This window comes from Cetorhinus maximus, chromosome 12 (genome assembly GCF_964194155.1).
Source record: "Cetorhinus maximus chromosome 12, sCetMax3.hap1.1, whole genome shotgun sequence".
In the NCBI taxonomy this organism is placed as follows: Eukaryota; Metazoa; Chordata; class Chondrichthyes; order Lamniformes; family Cetorhinidae; genus Cetorhinus; species Cetorhinus maximus.
The window spans coordinates 16,004,430-16,024,566 of NC_135890.1; the positions used below are offsets into that span (position 1 = coordinate 16,004,430).

At 41.7% G+C, this 20,137-nt stretch overlaps 1 protein-coding gene across 1 annotated transcript in view; it reads left to right on the forward strand.

Moving 5' to 3' along the window:
- The window catches only part of exoc4 (exocyst complex component 4), a 509,047-nt gene that overhangs the window by 441,551 nt on the left and 47,359 nt on the right, over window positions 1–20,137 (forward strand). The window contains exons 12-13 of the mRNA XM_078553055.1: window positions 2,677–2,832; window positions 14,266–14,444. Of these exons, the coding sequence (XP_078409181.1) occupies window positions 2,677–2,832; window positions 14,266–14,444 (335 nt within the window). The remainder of the gene's footprint in view (window positions 1–2,676; window positions 2,833–14,265; window positions 14,445–20,137) is intronic.

A 20,137-nucleotide genomic window follows, 5' to 3' on the forward strand; every position in this document is an offset into this window, starting at 1 on the left:
CGTAATGCTCTAGGATCGCGAAAGCATCGAATCCTGGCCTCTCTGGTCTTTAAAGCTGATTCTTCTGTTGCAATTCTTCCGAATTAATTAATTTTAAAATTCTCTTTCGGAGCGAGCTCGCACTTGTTCACTTGGGAATCTGGTTTATTCTGACGGAGTTTTTAAACGGCAATTTCTGACCACTGAAATATTTAAAAGATTTCTCAGGACTTGCTGTATCCTGGAATTTAAAAGTTTTTGCTCACACCTGCTCGGTCTGCTGACTCTGCGCTCTGCGAATGGAAGCTGGACTTCCAAGAGACCCTATGGAGCTTTCTGCTGCAGTGAGGAATTTTAAATTTTTGCCTTCAGCTTCCAAGCCTTTCTTTGGAGCTTCTCCCTGGCAATTTTCCTCTATGCGTCTGCTTCTTAAGCTTTCCTTCAGGTCGAAATGCTTCTTTGAATTTTTCTTTAGTCTTTCAAGATTTTAGTTTTTCTCTGCATTTTTTGCAAAGTTTTGGGTTTTTCCGTTCGCTGCCACCATGTTGTAGGGTGTTGGATACCGTTCAGTAGGGCTTAATGAAGCCCTTGTAGTCTTAAGTAGGTTAACTATGTATTTATTAACTACAAGAACTATGTACATATATACAGTGAAGGGTTCGAGCTAGGAGCTGTCTCCATGATTGTTTGTGCACACGGCTGTGTGTCCAACACTAGATTGACTGCTAGGTGTGGGTCATATATTCTTTTGCATCACCATGTGGGGGTACTGTACCCAGTCCCATATTAACCCCATATGTACCAGACTCTGATAACTACAAACAAAGAACAAAGAAAAGTACAGCACAGGAACAGGCCCTTCGGCCCTCCAAGCCTGCGCTGATCATATTGCCCGTCAACTAAAACATTTTGCACTTCCGGGGTCCGTATCCCTCTATTCCCATCCTATTCATGTATTTGTCAAGCTGCCTCTTAAACACCACTATCGTACCTGCTTCCACCACTTCCTCTGGCAGCGAATTCCAGACACTCGCTACCCTCTGCGTAAAAAAAGGATAACCATTCATGATGGTTGCCCAGGCTTCCCTGCTGGAACTACATTCGGTTCAGGTTGAGCTATAACCAGGCTTGACTGCAAAGTTCCCAGTGGCCAAATAGCTGCTGACTGTTGAGGTTCACGCGTGAATAATGGTCATCTGTGTGACGTACCAAGACTTTGTCCTTTCAGATCAGCATTCCCTTTCTCTAATAGGGTTGCTCCTTTGTGGGGGTCCACTGTTATTCAACTTTTGGGGCTACACAAGCCTTTAGCGACTTTGCTCTTATTCTCCATTTTCTGTTTCTCCCCCTTTCTTTTCTCTTCTGGTTTTCAATCATGTTTTCCACCTTTCCCTTGTTTTCTGTACTCTTTTGTTTTCAAATCTCTCCATGATCTTGCCTCTCCATATCTCTGTAATCTGCTCCAGCCCCACAACCCTCCAAGATATCTCTGCACCTCTAATTCTGGCGTTGTAAACATCCCTGATTTTAATCGCTTCACCGTTGATGGCAGCACTATCAGTTGCTTAGATCCTAAGCTCTGGAAACCCTCCCTACATTGCTCTGCTTCTCTATCTTGCTTTCCTCCTTTAAGGCATTCCTTAAAGCCAACCTGAAGAAGTAACATATGCTGTGGATAAATGGTAGATGTACTGTACTTAGATTTCCAGAAGATACCACATCAAAGGTTATTGCAGAAAATAAAAGCTCATGGTGTAGGGGGCACGGATAGAAAATTGGTTAGCTAACAGGAAACAGAGTTGGCATAAATGGGTCTTTTTCTGGTTGGCAGGATGTAACAAGTGGTGTGCTACAGAAATCAGTGCTGGAGCCTCAACTTTTTACAATTTAAATAAATGACTTGGATGAAGGGACCGAAGGTATGGTTGCTAAATTTGTTGATGATACAGATATGTAGAAAAGTAAGTTGTGAAGCAGACATAAGATGGCCACAAAGGGATATAGATAGGTTAAGTGAGTGGGCAAAACTCTGGCAAATGGAGTATAATGTGGGAAAATGTGAAATTGTCCATTTTGACAGGAAGATTTTGAACAGGAATTGCCGTTAGAAGGAAAGAATCTAACACCTTAACCAAGCATTACAAAGTACTCTAAAACCAACATATTACTTTTAAGGTGCAGCTGATATTGTGCAGTCTGTTTGCACAAGCTAGGTCCCATAAGCAACAAATGTAATGGATGACCAGTTAACCTGGTTTTGGTGATGTTCATGAGGGGGAGCACTAGCCACAAACTGTGTAGAATGACTGGCTTCCTTCGAATTGTGCCATGGAATATTTTGCTTCCACTTGAGCAGGGAGACATGATTTTGGTTCAACATCTTACTTGAAAGACTGTCTGACTTCTTGCCCTATTTTTAAAATTCGTTTCCATATTACCATATCAGCTTTTTTTGAAAAAAAAAATGTTGCTTCATACTTTTACTGTTTTACCAATCCATCTTTATTTAATGCTTATTTCTTTAACAGAAATTTTGGGTAATGTGACCACCCCAGGGAAAATATCCAAACTGAACTGTAGTCTTTCTTCAATAAGTTGAGAAAGCATCCAGTTAATAGAGATCTTCCATTCAGACCAACCTGAAGTGTACTTGCAGGAAATGATCTATATTTAATTCAATTCCTCTTTTTAATATAGGAGCATAGTTCAATCAGAAGAGAAGCTCATCATCAGTGCATCATGGGCAAAGGATGAGGACATAAGCCGACTGCTGACATCCCTCCCAAGCTGGACAAACATGGCTCAGCCCAAACAAATGAGGCCTAAACGAGAAGACGAGGAAGACTTCACAAGGTAAGGTTGAGGCTTTCTGTTTGGACCCTAGATTCCTGCATTCTCCTTTACCTTAAGCCAGGGATCGGATCCTTTTCTGATGCAATTAAGTTGATGTTTAAAAAAAATGGCGGAAAGCGAGTTTAATGTCTTAGAAAAGTCCAGCTCCCACCATGTTTAAAAAAAATAAAAATTATATTCTGGATCATAATGTTGCAACTGTCCAAAAATGCTTTCTTGGTGACAACTGCAGTTGGAATTAAATCCTCAGCACACACTTTCTAGGAACGCAAATTGCAGCCATTTGAGGTGTTGTTATTTTTTGTATACCACATCAGTTTGAGACAAAGGTTCATTAATACATCACATGAGAAATTTGCACAGTTTTTGTGTCATAGTATATGAACCAAAAGCTCACTCACATGGCAAGATAGGGCGAATGTCTGTATTGTCACAGTGAAGACACTTTTGTGAAACAGGCTATGGCAGCCAAAATCATGTATATTGTACAAGAAATAGGTGGAGGAGTAGGTCCTTCGGCCCTTCGAGCCTGAAACTGTGCCACTGAGTTCTAGATTCCCCACAAGGGGAAACATCCTCTCAGCACCAAGCCCTCTCAGAATCCTATATGTTTCAATTAGATAACCTCACATTCTTCTAAACTCCAATGAGTATAGGCCCAACCTGCTCAACCTTTCTTCATAAGACAACCCATTCATTCCAAGCATCAGCCTAGTGAACCTTCACTGAACTGCTTCCAATGCTAGTAAATCCCTCCTTAAATAAGGAGACCAAACCTGTACACAGTAATCGAGGTGCCCTGTGCAGTTGTAGTAAGACTTTCCTACTTTTATACTCCATCCCCCTTGCATTAAAGTTGCCTTCCTAATTACTTACTGCATACTAACGTTTTTTCATTCATGTACAAGAACACCTATATCCCTCTGCAACACAACATCCTGTCATCTTTCTCTGTTTAAATAATATTTAGTAGGAAGAATAGAAAAGCAAAACTGGATAACCTCATATTTTCCTATACTGTACTTTTCTGACAAAGTTATGCCCACTCGCTTAAACTATATCCGTTTGCAGACTCCTTGTGTCCCCCTCACAACTTGCTTTCCTATCTATCTTTGTATCATCAGCAAATTTGGCTATAATACTCACTATCCCTTCGTCCATGCCATTAATATAGACCATAAACAGTTGACACCCCAGCACTGTGGCACCCCATTATCTACAGTTTGCTAACCTATAAATGATCCATTTATCCTAACTCACTGTTTCCTGGTACTGTAGTTGGCTAATCCTCTAGCCTTGCTAATATATTACCCCCAACACCATAACCTTTTATGTGACACTTTATCAAATGCCTTTTGAAAATCCAAAATTACTAGATCATACTGGTTCCCCTTTATCAACCCTATGTGTTACATCCTCAAAGAACCCTAATAAATTTGGCAAACACAATTTCTCTTTCATAAAACCAGGTTGACTCTGCTTGATTGTACTATGATTTCCTAAATGTCCTGCCACTACTTCCTCAATGTATTTCAGCATTTTCCCAACGACAGATGTTAGGCTAACTGGTCTATAGTTTCCTGCTTTCTGTCTCCCTCCTTTCTTAAATAGAGGTGTTACATGTGTGGTTTTCCAATCTGCTCGGACCTTTCCGGAACCTAGGGAATTTTAGAAAATCACAACCAATGCATCCCCTATCTCTGCAGCCACTTCTTTTAACGCCCCACATGAGAAATATTGCTCAGGAATAGACCAGTGCATACTGTAATGCAATAAATGGCTTGCTTGGGGCTTTTACACTGATGGCAAAATGATAATTTGGGTTCCAAATTCACCAGATTCACCAGGGATTTAGTCAGCAAGTAACACCCTGCAGTTACGGGTGGTAGGCATCTTTTGGTCCTGCATGCTGAACAGGAAGCATAAACTACTTATAAAATATATATCATCACTGAGCACTGAGAATTCATAATGAATAGCAACAGTCTGGCTAATTTGAAGTCCAAAGTGGTGGGTTTCAATAGTGTTCAAAAAGAAAAAATTTACCAATGTAATTTCTTTGACAAACAGAGACTGCTTTGGCAAGTAAATTGGGAGTATTTTACGCTGAAATGTTGTTCAGAGGAGCAACTTTCTTCAGTCCTGGCTCCAGTGCACCAGTTGCGGTTAGCAAGCTGGTCATTGCATTCTATTCCATTGATGCTCTGATGGTATTAACGCATTAGAGAGGGATGAACTAAATTCAGGAAACCAGGATGTAGAAAAAGTTTGGGTTGAGATGAGAAATGATAACGGCAATAAGACGCTTGTAGGAGTGGCGTACAGGCCCCCTAATTGTAACTACGTGGTCGGACAGTGTAGAAAGAAAGAGATAATGGGAGCTTGTCAGAAAGGTACAACAATAATCATGAGGGATTTTAATCTACATATAGGGCAGGATTTTCCCGTCGGCGAGCAGGGGGCGGAGCCCGCTCGCCGATGCGTAAAATGATGCGCGGTGACATCGGGCATTCCGCCCGACACCCCATAAATTTTCAGGTAGGCAGGGCGCAGCAAAATCAGCTGTGCACCTGCCAACCTATCAATGGCTAATTGAGGCCATTGACAGAGTCATTTAACTAATTAATGGACCTGCCCGTCCAACCTTAAAGTTGGCAGCCAGGCCAGGAGCCCTGGCGGGAATTAGAAAAAGCATGAAACCTCATCCACAGGCGGGTTGAGGTTTCATGTAGGTTTTAAAAAGATTTTATTAAATTTTTTTTTTAAATTATGGACATGTCCCAACTCATGTGACAGTGTCACATGAGGGGACACGTCAGGGAATTTTTCTTTTTCTATTTTTAATATTTTTGACAGTAGAGGCGATCTCCCTGAGGCAGCACTTAGCCTCAGGGAGATGAGTGCACTCTATTGTGCACATGCGCGAAAGAGTGCACTCTCAGGTTTAGGGATTCCCCCCCGCCCGCACAGGGAGCGCATTGCTTCCGTGTGGGTGTCACGCTGGGCAGGCCTTAATTGGCCCGCCCGTGTAAAATGGCGCCGCGCCCCCAATCGGGGGCGCCGTTCAGAGGTGCGCCTGTACGCATCCCCATTTCAACTTCGCCCCCGACAGGGGGAAAGTCTTGCCCATAGACTGGAAAAATCAGATGGGCAAATGTAGTGCACATGAATTCATAGAATGTTTTTGGGATAGTTTCTTAGAACAACACATTCTGGAGCCAAGCAGAGAGCAAGCTATACTAAACCTGGTATTGTTCAACAAGATAGGATTAATTGATAACCTCATAATGAAGGCACCCCTAGGTAACAGTGATCATAAAATGGTTGAATGTTACATTCCGTTTGAGGGGGAGAGAGTGGGTCCAAGACTAGTATTTTAAACTTAAATAAGGCCAATTATGAGGGCATGAAAGCAGATCTAGCTAAAGTGAATTGGCAAATGAGGTTAAGGAATAAGCCAATAGAGATGCAGTGGCAGACATTTAAAAGGATATTTCAGAATACACAGAATGAAAATATACATGCCAGTGAGAAAGAAAAATTCCAAGGGGAGGACCCAACTTCCGTGATTTACTAAAAACATTAAAGACAGTATCAAACTTAAAGAAAAAGTATATAATTGTGCAAAGGCGGGTGGCAGGCCAGAAGACTGGACAGAATATAAAGAACAGAAAAGAATGACAAAAAGATTAATAAGGAGGGAAGAATTAGAGTACGAGAGAAATCTAGCTAGAAATATAAAGATAGTAAGACTTTCTATAGATATTTAAATAAGAAAAGAGTTAATAAAGTGAGCATTGGTCCTACAGAAAGTGAGTCTGGGGAATTAGTAATGGAAAGTGAAGAGATGGCAGATGAATTGAGCAGGTATTTTACATTGATCTTCACTATAGAGGATACAAGTAATCTCCCAGAAATAGCTGTAAATCAGGAAATGGAAGGGAGGGAGGAACTCGGGAAAATTGTAATCACCAAGCAAGTGATACTTAGCAAATTGTTGGAGCTGCAGGGTGACAAATCCCTGGGTCCTGATGGACTTCATCCTAGGGTCTTGAAAGAAGTGGCTAGTGAGATAGTTGATGCATTGGTTTTAATTTTCCAAAATGTCTGGATTCTATTAGATTGGAAAATTACAAATGCAACTCATTTATCCAAAAAAGGAGGGAGACAGAAAGCAGGAAACTACAGGCCAGTTAGATTAACACCTGTCACAGGGAAAATGTTAGAAGCTATTATGAAAGATGTTATAGGAGGGAACTTAAAAAATTCAAGGCAATCAAGCAGAATCAACATGGTTTTGTGAAAGGGAAATCATGTTTAACCAAGTTCTGGAGTTCTTTGAAGGAATCACATGTGCCGTGGACAAAGGAGAACTGGTCGGTGGATGTATTATACTTAGATTTCCAGAAGGCATTTGATAAGGTGCCACATCAAAGGTTATTGCAGAAAATAAAAGCTCATCGTGTAGGAGGTAACATACTGCCATGGATAGAAGATTGGCTAGCTAACAGGAAACAGAGTTGGCATAAATGGGTCTTTTTCTGGTTGGCAGGATGTAACGAGTGGTGTGCCACAGTGATCAGTGTTGGAGTCTCAAATTTTTACAATTTATATAAATTACTTGGATGAAGGGACGGAAGATATGGTTGCTAAATTTGATGACAACCCAAAGATGGGTAGGAAAGTAAGTTGTGAAGAGGACATAAGGCTACGAAGGGATATAGATAGGTTAAGTAAGTGGGCAAAGATCTGGCAAATGGAGTATAATGTAGGAAAATGTGAAATTGTCCATTTTGGCAGGAAGGGAAAAAAAGAAGGATATTATCTAAATGGTGAGAGATTGCAGAGGGATCTGAGTGTACTAGCATATGAATCACAAAAGGCTCGTACAGCAAGTAATTAGGAAAGCTAACAACATGTTATAACTTATTGTGAGGGAAATCGATTACAAAAGTAGGGTTGGTATGCTTCAGTTGTACAGGGCACTGGTGAGACCACATCTGGAGTACTGTGTACAGTATTGGTCTCCTTATTTAAGGAAAGATATAAAAGCATTAGAAGCAATTCAGGGAAGGTTTAATAGACTAATAGCAGGAATGGGTGGGTTGTCTTATGAGGGATGGTTTGAACGGTTGGGCTTGTCTCCACTGGGGTTTAGAAGAGTAAGAGGCAACTTGATTGAAACCTTTTAAGATCCTGAGGGGTCTTGACAGGGTGGATGTGGAGAGGATGTTTCCTCTTGTGGGAGAATCTAGAATTAGGAGATCACTGTTTAAAAATAAGGGGTCACTCACTTAAGACAGAGATGAGAATTTTTTTTCTCTCAGAAGGTTGTGAGTCTTTGGAACTCTTCCTCAAAGGGCTGTGGAAGCAAAGTCTTTTAAATTTTTAAGGCAGTGCTAGATGGATTTTCGATTAACAAGGGGGTGAAAGGTTATCGGGGGTAGGCAGGAATGTGGGATTGAGGTTACAGTCAGATCAGCCATGATCTTATTGAATGGCAGAGCAGGCTCGAAGGGCTGAATGGCCTACTCCTGCTCCTAATTCATATGTTCGTATGCATGAAGCTGTTTATTGAATGATAATCCATACCTTACTCAAAGGAAGTCAATGAGCGGAATTCTCCCATCCCTTCACGCAGGCGAAATCTTCCAGTCCTGCTGATGTGAACTGGGATTTCAATGGCTTGCCGACCATGCTGGGGTTGGGGTTGGGAGTGGGAGGGGCTGGAAAATTCCACCCAATGTATAGTGTAGCATCATCGGTGTCTTAATAAAAAGTTAAGGGTCAATATGAACAGATGTCAAGTTTGGCCTAACTTCCTGATCAGTTTTGGGTAACCACTAGTATAATCAGTCAGGGGTAATTAATTGTGAAAATTCCATTTTACAAGAAACTCAGATAGCAATTATTACAGCCCCACACAAAAAGTGAAAATGTAATCATTTAAAAATTGCAACTGCAAGTTTGAATAAATAAGCTGAAGTAGCTGCATATATTAAAAAGCACAATTTCGCAACCATAGAACCACAAAGAGGCCATTCAGCCCATCACATCTGCACCAGCTGAAAAAGGAAAAATAAATAAAATCTAATTGCCTATTTTAATCCCACCTTCCAGCACCCGGTCCATAGCCTTGCAGGTTAGGTGCAGATCCAGATACCTTTTAAATGAGTTGAGGGTTTCTGCCTTCACCATCAATCCAGGCAGTGAATTCCAAACACCACCACCCTCTGGGTGAAAAAGCTTTTCCTCATGTCCCCTCTAATCCTTCTACCAATCACCTTAAATCTGTGCTCCCTGGTAACTGATCTCTCTGCTGGGGAAACAGAGCATCCCTGTCTACTGTCTCTCGGCCCCTCACAATCTTGTACACCTCAATCAGGCAGAAGTTCTATACTAGCGTGAGCTACTGAGCCCTTGGAAAAGCTTGCACTCAATTTATGCACACATCCAGTCAGGGCTTAGGCCAACAGTATTCCAGAAAAAACATGGAGCAGGCAGATTTTCCTCTTCTTGCAGTTGGTATAAAGGATTGCCCGACCTGGAGAAACCACACGTGCCTGATTTTCATCCATTGAAATGAATGGATGGAAAATCAGGTAAGTTCTCTTATGAATGTGCAGTGCTCCCTACCTGATCTTCCTGTCTATGCTGTCCCTAGGAGATCCTTCACACCAATTTCAACAATAGTTCACATATATTTTCCTGGGTTACCCACTTGCATAATGTAAATATTGCAGCCAGCATACAGTATACATAGATAAAAGCAAAACACTGCGGATGCTGGAAATCTGAAACAAAAACAAAAACAGCTGGAAAAATTCAGCAGGTCTGACAGCATCTGCGGAGAGGAACACAGTTAACGTTTCGAATCCATATGACAGTTTTGATGAAGAGTCACGCGGACTCGAAATGTTAACTGTGTTCCTCTCCGCAGATGCTGTCAGTCCTGCTGAGTTTTTCCAGCTATTTTTCTTTTTGATATGGTATACATATATATGCGGTGGATATCCACATATCCTGTATCACCACGGCATAATTTGAAGAGCCTGATTTCCTATGTGATATCACTCGGATTTGTTTAATAACACCAGCAGGAATTAAGATGCCGTCCATAATGATCTTCCAACAAGAGTACAGAGAGTATCCCTGCTAACAGAATATCTATCTATGTCATCAAAGTACGCATGAAGGATGAACATGTCTCCCACCCTCCCTATTGCAAACCTTGAGAAAGCGATGACAATTATAGATGGTCCTTAAATATGTTGCATTTTACAAGGTTAACAGGGCGAGATGAGTTCTGGTCACATAACACGTACTCAAATGACACCAGTGACTTCCATTTCTCCTTCCCTGGCTTGGTCCATCCTTCCATTTATCAATCTGTCAGAATCCTGAAATAGAAATATCTTGTAAGTGTCTAGAAAGACGTAGGGTAAAAGTGATTAATTGTAGTTGCTGACATGTTGCAGTTTCCATTTTACTGAGGAGATGGGACAGTTGGCAAGGAGGTGGGCAACTAAAGGTTAAATGGCCTAGGGTGGCTCTGGTCAAGTGTTGCAGTATATCAACTCCCCATTGTTATGAGGTTGTCAGCATTTTTCCGTTAATATGATTGAAAGCTGCAGGGTAGCTAGTAATATGCTAATTGATGAGCAGCACTCTGCTTGCTGTCCTCACCAGTTATTTCTCTTGGCTTTTAGGTCTCTAAGCAACTGATATGTTCACCATTTCAAAAAGGTTACTCTTCATAATAATAAGCATCTTGCAGTAGGACAACAGCTGACAGCATTCATTAGCTTGAGACTCAAGAGCAGCACCGTAAATATGTCTCAACAAATCTTTAAAGCTGCATTATGAGCAGGAGAATAAAGGCGGCAATTTTTCAAACCAATGACCTTTTAAAAGAGAATTTACACCATTTTCTGACTTCTCGCTGCTATTAATTTTTTTTAAGGTGTAATGTTGCCAATAATTTACTCTCTCAGTCATGAGGTTTTTTGCTTCAGGCGTTTTTTTGGAAGGGGAGAAAGAGGATAAGGGTCTGGTGGAAGCCACTAGTGAAACACATTGGGAGTTCTGTGCCATTAGATCCTGAACTGATTGCTTTAGAAAAATAGAAAGAGCACCAACGTTACTCATGCATATTTGCTCACTCCAAAAGCTCTGCAAAGTGAATGTTCCTGGGTGACTGATAAAAAGAAAAACTATCCTGGTTGGAAATCTGAAGTAACGCAACAAATGCCTGAAGTGTTTAGCGAATCAATGAGCCCCTGAAAAGAAACAAGTTAACATTCGGCTTGGATCCATCATCCAAATCTTGGTACGCTATTTGGAATTGGATGGGGGAGATTATTGGTTTAAAAAAGCAGCAGAATTGATCAGGCGTGCCTTTGTCATCTTTCTCTTGCCCTCTCCAAACTCATCTTTTCTGAGTGACCCACCTTCTGCCCCCTTGAACCCCTTCCTCGCCCAATCCTTGATCACACCTTCACCAGTAATAACCTTAAACTAGCTGGCACATGTACTGCAACACTTGACCAGAGCCACCCAAGGCCATTTAAACTTTAGTTCGTATTCTGCCTCCTCTCTCCCTCCTCCACTCCCCCCCACCCCCACGGTACAAGCACCATGCTTTTCCCTTTCAAAATCTATGCCATTACCTCCTACTACACACAACCAATTTGTCTTTGATTCAACCTTCTCCAACCTCCCTTTTCTCTGTTACATTCTCAAGCATGTTATTATTTCCCAGCTCCGTGCTTATCTCTCCTGAAATTCCTTGTTTATATCCTTCCAATCCAACTTCCAGTCACATCACAGTTCCTGAGACTGACAGCTCTGGTCAAAGTCATATAAGACAATTTTGACTGTCGTGCGAATCAAAGTCACGAGGCAGCTGGGTAAGATTAGGAAATATTAGTCTTGTGCAATTTGACCGAAGTAGATCCAGAGAGAGAAAGGAGGTGACATTATGTAAATAAGAAATGTAGAGTTTGTCTCTCTGTTTTATTATATAGATATATTCTGCAAAAATACCTCACGGCCCTCAAGAGGTTTGTTATAACATTGATTCTGACAGAGCATTCCTTAAAGTACACAGATATTCTTTATTTTTAACCCTTCAATATGAAAAGCTTGACCCTAATTGGTCATTACCCTGGAGGGAAGGATGAAGACGAGCGATGTGCCTGCATAGATTATCTTCAGTGACACTGACACTAAAACAGATTCATATTCATGAGTTTCTTACAGCTGATTGAAACTAATTATCTCAGTGGTACAGTGCAGGAGACAATGAATGAACATCCTTACCCAGAATGGTGGGAAAGTGAAACTTGCTACCGCATAGTGTTTGAGTCAAACAGCAGGGAAGGAGAACATTTGGCATATCGAGTCCATCCTGGCTCTCTGTAGAGCAACCCAGTCAGTCCCATTCCTGCACTCTATCCCCATGGTCCTCCAAATTTATTTCCCCCAAGCACCCACCCAATTTCCTTTTGAAATCGCTGATCATCTCTGCTTCCACCACCTTCGTAAGCGGTGAATTCCAGCATAGATACTTTTAAGGGTAAGCCTAGATAAGTGCATGATGGGGAATAGAATACAAGGTTACATAGATAGGATGAATTGAAGTAAGGTAGGAGGAGGAGGTAGGTGCAACATAAACACCAGTTGGGCCGAAAGGCCTGTTTCTGTGCTGTAAGATCCTAAGTAAGTTCCCCCAATGTAAAGGGCTTTGAGGTTGCCCATTTGAATGACGGTGCATTGAAGTGCGCACTTGACTGTGTTTCAGCTTCAATAAAAAGCTGAGCTTTTGCCAGATGGAGAGGACAGCCTCTGTACCTTCCAACAAAGCCTTCCATTCTAGCATCTGGGAAAATAAATCCTGGCCTTCATCTTGTTTGTAGGATCGAAGACTTTTCCCATCACTCAGTTGGCAGTGTATGCCATTAGTTGTCCTGATTTGCATGTACATATGATTGGGAGGCATTCTGTATAAACTGGTGTATGAGAGTAGGAAATCTTGTCCTGGCACAATGCTAGCAAGACCAGATTGGAGTGTGCGCAGCGTGCATCTGTTCAATGAAGAGTTGGCCTCACCAGTAATCCTGAGGACAGCTTATTTGAATAAATCCTTAATGTATCATTTGTATATCGGTCCAGGGAGTGTAATTAATGGCAAACGACCTCATAAATTCTGTGACAGCCTTTATAAAGGCTTAAAATGGACTTGAAACACTTTGCTGAGGCTGCTTGGTGCCGGGGGTTGAAGTAACAAAGTGTGGCAAGTGGCTGAGCAGCATTGCATCTGACTCCATTTGACAGGTGACGCAGTGAATGTGCTGTCGCTTTGTCAGCTGTATGTGAGGGTAATTGCCTTATTTGGTGATTTAGGGCCTCCCTTCTCGGAGGACAGAAAGGCACCATGGTTGGTGGGAGGTGGGATAGCTTGCATCATTGCTGCCAACACGACTGAGAGCACGTGCAGGAGCAGATGACACACTTAAAAGGAATTTGACAATGAAAGATTGCTCATCTATACCATGTATCAAATAGCTGGCCCCAGATTGCATGCTCAGAATGTTGCCTGCCATTTTGCTACACATTTACCACTTAATAAGGATGAAATGAAGAAAAACGTGTGATCTGGAATGCACTGCTTTGGAGTATGGTGGAGGAGGATTCAATCAAAGTCTTCAAAAGAGAATTGGATAATTTTCTGAAGCGAAAATTTGCCAGGCTATGGGAAAAAGGTGGGGGAGTGGGACTAGGTGAGTTGTTCTTGTAGAGAGCTGGCACAGGCATGATGGGCCTCCTTCTGTGCTGTGTAGCCATTCTGTGATTCTGTGGTGTTGGAACACTTTTTTTCATGTTCAGTTTTTTTATAATCATATTTGGCCCATCGTATCTGTGCTGACTCTTTGAGTTATCCAATTAGTCCCACTCACCTGCTCTTTCCACATAGCTTAACCACATTTCTTCTTATTTCTCCTTATTTATTCTGTCAAAAACCTTCATAATGTTGAACACCTATTAAATCTGCCGTAACCTTCTTTCCTGCGCAGCAAACAGTCTTTTGATCTCTGTTCTTGTCCTCCTGGAGTCCTGTAAGTGAGTAGCTTATAGCCGCCTTCATTTTGACTGAGCAACAAAGGCGAATTATATTTTCAGGATGATTAAAAACAAACTGTAATGAGTAAGAAAAAAATGAACACCCTTTTGTATCTTTGATTGTTTTGTAACCAAAATTAAATATTAGAGTACCCTAGAGGTGGTCTGCATTATAAACTTAAGGTGTTCATGTCTGTGTAACAGCAGTGAAAATGTTAAATGTTTTTAATAGTGATGTTGGTCACATTCATGAATCCTTGATTTCCCTCCTGAGTTGTATTTAAAAAATATTATTACTATTATAATACACAGAGCTGCCAATGCGAAGGAATCTGAAGTGTTGACTGGCAACTTGGGAGACAAGCTTATACCACAGAATGAAATCCTGAGAGATGTCAGTGATCTAAAGGCCCTGGCAAATCTACACGAGAGCCTGGAATGGTTATCGGCACGGCTGAAGGGCTTTTTCTCCAGTCTGCCTACAGCTCAGTGTAAGTATCGAGCTCCTTTTCATAAAGCTTTTATTGGGGTCTTGATTTTGGTTGACACATTGAACTAATTACAGTACAAAATAAACCAATGTCCATTTAACATTGTCTAAATTAACCTGCTTTGTTTCAGCTGCAAACTGGAGTTCATATTCTCTTTTCTTTTTGTCTCACTCCCTCGGCCCCTTGCATTCACTCTCCTCTTCCTAGCCTACCATAGTATTAAAGCATTGCTAACCAAATTTGCAAATGTCATTCACTGTGCTTGTGGTGCCTTGTCTCTCTATGTACTCCTCAACCTCCCTGCAATCTTTGACATGATCAATCACCCTCCTATCACACCCTGCCTCCGTTGTCCAGCTTAATGGGACTACCCTCATTTGATTCCACCCTTACCAATCTGATCATCGCCAGAATTTTATCACCAATTTCTTCTGTTCTCCTCTAAAATGCTGCCACCAGAGTCCCCAAAGATATATCCTTTTAACGATCCTCTTCAAGGAGGAGAGAGGCAGTGAGGTTTAAGGAGGCCACCCCTGAGCTTATGGTCTTGGCATCTGAAGGCATGTCTGCCACTGGTGGAATGATTCAAATCTGGGATGCTCAAGAGGCCAGAATTGGAGGTGTGCAGATATCACAGAGAGTTGTTTGGCTGGAGGAGATGGCAGAGATAGGGAGGGGCATGGGCATGGAAGGATTTGAAAACAAAGATGAGAACTTTAAAATTGGGGTTATGTTAAATGGGAGGCACTGGAGGTCAGCGAGCACGGGGTAATGGATGAACAGGCCTTAGTACAAGTAAGAACACTGGCAGCCTGAAGTTTATGGATGAGCCCCAATTTCCTCCAGCTTAACAATGGGAAACCAGAGTCATTGTCTTCAGCTCCTTACCACTATTCTGTACCCCATCCACTAATTCCATCGCCCTCCCTGCTACTGAACCAGACTCTTACCTTGACCTCCTTGCAATCCTGAGCTGATCTCCTGATCTCATATCCCTTCCATCACAGCAACCACTTATTTCCACTCCGACTTCAGCCCAGCTGCTGCAAAAACCCTCAACTATGTCTTTGTATCCTTAAGACTTGACTATTCTAATGCTGACCAGCCCCCCAACCTCCATACACTTAAGTTCATCCAAAGCTGTGCAGTCCTTTTACATTTACCCATCACTTTGTACTCACTGGTAATTGACTTGTTCCCTGACACCTCAAATTAGAATTCTTGTCCTTGCATTTAAATCCCATCATGGCTTCACCCAGTCCTTTCTCAATAGCCTCCTGCAGCTCTACAATCCCCCCACCACTGCCAAACTTTCCATTTATTGGACTGTATCCTCTTGTTCGCTCCCTCCTCCTACCTTCATCACACTTTTGGTGTTATTTTCAGCCATCTCAACCCTAAGATCTAAAATTCCCTTGCTGAAGTCCCACTGCTGCTTCATTTCCCTTTCTTCCTTTAAGTCCTTCCTTAAGATGTACCTGTGATGAAAGTATAATCATTTTCATAATATTTTTCTGGTTTATTGTGAAGTAGATTTATGGGGGTAAGTATAGTTGGCTCTCTCTGTGTGATTTAATTACATTTGGAGTGCAAGCCTGAAATCATCAAAATAAGCTAGGTACTTGACATGCTAATGAGTAAACATGGATATTGGCTTAGTAAGGTGTGAAGGGAATTTGCATTTTTAGGTAAATGAAGAGAAGTGGATTTCAAAGGGATCTTAGTCTGTTTACAACTAGCCAGATAAGCAGGGCTAAGGAGTGTGTTTATTTTTCTCAAAGGTTACTGACAATATTGGCAACATGAAAGTTTTTATATTATGAGGAAGATACAGTTTCAAAGATATATGGAACAATAGAATTTTCTTATTAAAAAGAGCAAAACATAGACTCATAGACATTTACAGCATAGAAGGAGGCCATTCAGCCCATCGTGTCCACGCTGGCCAATGAAGATCTGACAACACTAATCCCATTTTCCAGCGCTTGGCCCATAGCCCTGGAGGCTATGACAACTCAAGTGAATATCTAAATACTTCTTGAAGGTTACAAGAGTTTCTGACTCAATCACCCTTTCAGGCAGTGAGTTCCAGACTCCCCGACCCTCTGGTTGAAAAAATTCCTCCTCCACTCCCCTCTTAGTCTTCTACCTCCTACCTTAAATCTATGCCCCCTGGTTATTGACCCTTCTAATAATGGAAAAAGTGCTTTCCTATCCATCCTATCTATGCCCCTCATAATCTTATACACGTCTGTTGGGTCCCCTCTCAATCTTCACTGCTCCAAGGAAAACAACACCAACCTATCCAGTCTTTCCTCATAGCTCAGACCCTCCATATATAAAGGAGAATGAAAGGCTATGTAAGAGAAGGTAGCGTAAGATCTAACAGGAGCGTGTGAAATAGCCTTAATGAAGCCTCCAGCCATGTGTGCATGAGTCTGCTATGTAACAAAACTGAAGTTAGGGGAAAGCCATTTGGAATTCCACTGTCAAGTGGGAAATGTGTTAACTTGCTGGTTCTGTTTTAAATCTAAAATCTATTTTGGATTGTCGCCTTAAAAGGGGTGTGTAACTGGGAGTCAGGTTAATTAGGAATGTTAGGAGTTATTATATTGGTAAGTAATTGTAGTCTTGCGTATATGCTTGAAATCTCTTATTTTGTTAATAAATATTTTCGTTTAATTTTTTAAAACCTCTAAAGGCCTTGGTGGACTTATCACTTCTGAATTCAGCTCACAGACCTCGTAATAAATACAAATTGCAAAACCATTGTGATAGCGCAACCAAGTTTCCCTCGTGGATTTGGTCTGCCTGGCACACATAATCTGCCATGTCATAACACCACCTCTAACATCCCACCTAATTTACCTTCTTCGGTTCAACGTTTCTTTCTTCTTTAAGCCTCTATGAAACCTTACACATTCTTTCGATGTTAAAGGGGGAGATGGTGGCGTAGTGGTAATGTCACTGGGCTAGTAATCCAGATGTCCAGGCTAATGCTCTGGAGACACAGGTTCAAATCCCACCATGGCAGCTGGAATTTAAATTCCATTAATAAAATCTGGAATATAAAAGCTAGTCTCAGTAATGATGACCATGATAATTATCACCGATTGGAGTAAAAGCCCATCTGGTTCAATAGTGGCCTTTATGGAAGGAAATCTGCCATCCTTACCCAGCCTGGTCTACATGTGACTCTTAACTGCCCTCTGAAATAGCAATTGTGGAAGCCAGTTTGTGCACAGCGAGGCCTTGCAAACTGCAATAAGACAAATGACCTGTCAGTTTGTTTCTGGAGATGTTAATTGCAAGATAAATATTGGCCAGGACACTGGAACAAATACTCTTTTACCTGAGAGGGCAAAAGTGGGTGGGGTTTGGTATCTCGTCTGAAAGAGAGCACCTCTAATAATGAAGCATTACTTCAATGCATACCAAGAAGTGTCAGCCTGGAATTAGGTGGTCGAGGTCCTGGAGTGGGGCTTGAAATCGCTACCTCTGAATCAGTGCTACCACAAGGCTTCATACTGACTGCCTGTGCCAGGCAGTTGGCACCACTTAAGCTGAATTTTTAATGCTTTCCATTTCAGCTGAAAACAGAAGACAAGTACACAAACAAAACTTCCATTTACCCTCACCAGTGAGCAGCACAGAGTTGGCATTATAATTGGGGTGTGGTAGCACTGAGTCAGAGGTAGTGCACAAATTGACTTCCATAATCGCCTATGAAACAAGTTACAACAAAATAAAAACCTATACTTATAAAGTGCCTTCTTTTTCTTTATTCTTTCATGGGATGTGGGCACCTCTGGCAAGGCCAGCATTTGTTGCCCGTTCCTAATTGCCCTTGGACTGGGTGGCTTGCTAGGCTACTCAGAGGGCAGTTAAGAGTCACATGTAGACCAGACTGGCTAAGGATGGCAGATTTCATTCCCTAAAGGGCACTGGTAAACCAGATGGGCTGTGATGCCCTTTAGAGACATCAGTTTCGAACAGGTGCCTGTGGTTTAGCAATATCCCAGAAGGACCATCCAAAGAGAAATCTCTCGCACTGAAACTTACCCTCACCTAATTAAAAAAAAAAAGGAAGATGGCATTTTGTTGGCATGTTTACTATTAGTGATCCTAATACAGATAAAAACTCAATAATTCATTACTGTATGTGTGTTATAATTAACATTACTATAAAAACAGGATGGCTAATAGGAGTGCTTTATCACAGATGACAGTCACCTCGCTGTTCATTATTACTGTTTGCTGAGCTGATGGAAGTTGTGTAGCTGTCGTCTTATCTTGAGTCATTTGAAATTGGATTTCATTTTATTAGCCTATTCAGGAAGGAAAAATGATTTTTTTTTTATTAATACAAATAATTTTCCTCTTCACATAATGTGAGATGTAATAAATTAAAGCTCACAGTAACCCTTTGAGTGTTGAATTCTTCCCAGGACAGTGTTATTTTAGTTAATATTCTCCATCAAAAGGAAGTTTCTGCGTGTCAGATATATTGCCACCCATCTGTCAGTGTCTTTTGGTCCGTGTATGAGTAAGGAAAGTTGGGGATTAAGTGAGAGCGACAATCATTTTACTGCATAAAGTTGGTACATGAAAGCGGGAAAGAAATTTATTTTATTCTTTCTCAAAATTTGGGGGCTGATGGCAAGGCCAGCATTTATTGCCATCCCTAGCTACCCTTGAGAAGGCAGTGGTGGGCTGTCTTCTTGAACCGCTGCAGCCATGTGGTCCCATAGTGCTGTTATATAGGAATTCCAGGATTTTGACCCAGTGATGACAAAGAAGCAGCTGATGTGGGTCCAAGCCAGGATGGTGTGAGAGTTGGAACAGAATTTCAAGGTAATAAGTGTTCCCATGCACCTGCTGCCCTTGTCCTTGTAGGTGGTGGAAGGCACAGGTTTAGGAAGCACTGAGACTGACTCAGTCTTGGTGACTTGCTGCAGTGTATCCTGCAGATAGAGAATGGATGTTTCACAAGAATTCTGAAAGCTGCTCCGACAGCATAATAAACAAAAGCATCACCCTGTGTGATGCTAAGACATACCAGCTAGAAGGTCCTAGCCAGAGCTAGTCATAGAGGTGCTGCATTTGTCAGCATACCAGTTGGAGGGAGGCAAGAAGTCATCATAGTCTATGTAGTGCATCATGATCATGAACCATAAAGTGTTTCTTCATTGAAGCTAGGCCAAAGGCAGAGTTGGATCAGCTGTGAGTCCCTCCACAGTCTAATAGTCTGCAGACACTCATCATTCAGTCTCACACTTTAAGAATGGACGGTTGCTGTAGGACCATACCTGTACCAGATCGCACATTTGGAGCACTCAGGGGTAGTAATAGAAGCCGACCAGCATTCATTTAACCAGTACTCAGTCAGAGCCAACAACTTCACAAAAGGAGATTGGCCAAAAAAAATTAGTCAGTGTAATCCAGTGACTCTAGTTTCTCGAACCTTTCAGCATAACTTGGACCTTTAACACTAGGGAACAGCCTCATGTCTCTTCTCTTGCTGCCAACTATACATGAATATCTTCTCTGCATCTTGATGACCACAACTGGGCACAGTACTCAAGATAAGGTTTGACCAGAATGTTGTAATGGCTTGAACGTGACTTACGCCCTTTAGTTTTAGCTATGTAATTCCATATTCTGTTAGCTCCTGATCTCATTATAGCCTTGGT